Source organism: Saccostrea echinata, unplaced genomic scaffold, assembly GCF_033153115.1.
Source record: "Saccostrea echinata isolate AGI-Se365-2 ecotype Australia unplaced genomic scaffold, CSIRO_AGI_Sech_v1 ptg000005l, whole genome shotgun sequence".
In the NCBI taxonomy this organism is placed as follows: Eukaryota; Metazoa; Mollusca; class Bivalvia; order Ostreida; family Ostreidae; genus Saccostrea; species Saccostrea echinata.
In genome coordinates, this window is record NW_026889754.1 from 9,541,783 (window position 1) to 9,544,141 (window position 2,359).

General features: G+C 37.7%; 1 protein-coding gene across 1 annotated transcript; it reads right to left on the reverse strand.

Moving 5' to 3' along the window:
• Positions 1-682: 682 nt before the first annotated feature.
• On the reverse strand, positions 683-1,666 carry LOC133180038 (uncharacterized). Its single transcript, XM_061314649.1, has one exon. The coding sequence runs from the start codon at positions 1,664-1,666 to the stop codon at positions 683-685; it is 984 nt and encodes a 327-aa protein (XP_061170633.1).
• Between the last annotated feature and the right edge of the window lie 693 nt (positions 1,667-2,359).

Consider the following 2,359-nt stretch of genomic DNA (forward strand, 5'->3'; position numbering starts at 1 on the left):
GATTTTTAAATTCACTACCCTTATCTGTTCTAAGGGTCTTAGGTTTTCGTCCTCTTTGGAAAACTGATTTTAAGCCGTCAACAATGTTTTGATGATTTTTATTTTTTAAGGGGATTATAAATAAATATCGGCTAAAAATGTCAATAAGCACTAATAAGAATTTATAACCATCGTTATGGGATGCGATGTTTGAAACGTCTGCCAAGTCACCATCCCACATAGAATCAATCGTGTTCACTATCACCTTTGAACGCGGAAATGTTTTACGAATGGGCTTATACAGACTATAAGAATCTTCATTGTTTAAAAACTGTCTTATCCTTCGTCTACCAATCTTGTATTTGCCTTCCTTTTTAACAGCCTGATATAACTTTTCAGGGCCTGCATATGCCCCCGGTTTACCGGGAATGTAGTAGAGCTCCCTTAAGTAATCCGTGTAGTCTGACATACTGGAACATACTAACGATCTCTCTTCGACAGTAACATTTTATATCATTGTAAAAAAAAAATACATCGCACGTTTTGAACTAGTTTATTTTGATATTGTTAGAATGAAATAATAACACAAAAATTCGATGAACAATAAATAATATATATATATATATATATATATATATATATATATATATATATATATATATATATGTTACATTCATATCATTAATTATTTTAGTGTTCATTGTCATTCAAGATCACTCTCGATGGTTTCTATGTCTGGTAAATCACCCGCGTTACATTCCATTGACATGTTGTCTTGTGGGTCGTAGCCAAAGGGGGTACATTCGGGACAGCTTAACATTCCAAGTTGATTTTGATGAGACTCACTGAGCATGCAAAGTTCAACGTCCTTTAGTTCTGGAACATATTCATGCATCTCCTCGATGACATCTCTAAGTCTGACAAATTTGTTTTTGTTCAGAGTAACACCTTTCCTTGTAGGTATAGGTTCTTGAACATTGTCTGGCTTCCAGAAGTGTCTTATGTCCACTGTCGGATAGCCTGGTGATAATGAAACGAACACACCTCCACCAACATGCCACTGTGCTTCTTCATCCTCTTTTCCAGTATTGTCTATGTAGTCTTGAATATCTGGTAAAAGAGATTCAAACTTTAACCAACGGGCCAAAGGAAAGGTAACTCCCTTCTTGGTGGCAATGAAACGACCATGTGATTCTGCGAGGTGACGGATGTGAACGTAAATCTCCCCCTTGAAAGGCATGACGGTGAGGAATAGGTCATTAAAATCGTCCAAACTTATCCTACATCTTGGCTCCTGAGACTGTTGATGATCAGCTTTCTTTGATTCGTTTCTGGAACCTCCTCTTTCTTTAGTACTGACGACTAATGATCTTGCCATGGCCAGCTTCTTTTCGTACTCAGACTTTGTGTCATCATCCTTATTCATCAGGAGTCGGGATAAGTCAGCTTGATTGGCTTTCATCAATGCCGTTCTAAGCCCCATAAAAGCTCTCGAACCTCGACGTAAAATGATGCTGATTAATTTCCTGTTTTTGTCGTAGCTGGTTTTCTCAGCGTCTATCTGTTGTCTCATTTCATCAGTAATTATGTTTGAGGCGTAAAGATGCCCCGCAACAGGAACAGCCATCATTTTCTTCACCAATGTTGAGTAGTTTGACTTAATCACGTCTTGATGTTTTTGCTCCATTTTTGTTGACGATAAGGATCTCACAAGGAACTATCTGAGATTTACTCAAGACTGATGAAAATTTTCAAAATGTTACAAGTTTATATATGATTTAAGTCACGTGGCTCGTGACTGTAGACTCCCCCATGACGACAGTGACTGTAGACTCCCCTCAGGACGTCAGTGACTGTAGACTCCCCCATGACGTCAATGACTGTAGACTCCCCCCCATGACGTCAATGACTGTAGACTCCCCTTAGAATGTGACTTTTCTCTAGACTGACTGTATAAATTTGATGACTGTAAAATACGCTGGCTGTATATTTTGGCATTACAGATCTTTATGGGTGTCCAGGTTTTGTGCATGAGATTGACTTATTATTTGTAAATGTTTCTCCAGTATAGGACTTAAAATTTTTGATGCATGATTTATTCTTCTTTTAAATCGATATCTGTCCAAAGCCATGGTCATCCATTCTCCCTTCCGATCTTCATAGGGAATAAGGATGATCGTTTTTTTGTCTGAAAATTTCACAGTCTTGTCCATTGTCCCTCTTCTTTGACAATTCTACATTTTATTCCCGCAACGCTTTATATATAATTTTGTGCTTTTAAAATAGATCCATCCATATGATCTACAGATGCTTTTAAGTACTGCCACTGTGTTTTACTCAAGGTAATTCCTTCGTTCCGCGGTTTTCCAGACTGAAATCG

What these genes read in the sequence shown, in the direction of transcription:
- LOC133180038 (XM_061314649.1), bottom strand. Translation starts at nt 1,666, where the DNA reads ATGGAGCAAAAACATCAAGACGTGATTAAGTCAAACTACTCAACATTG.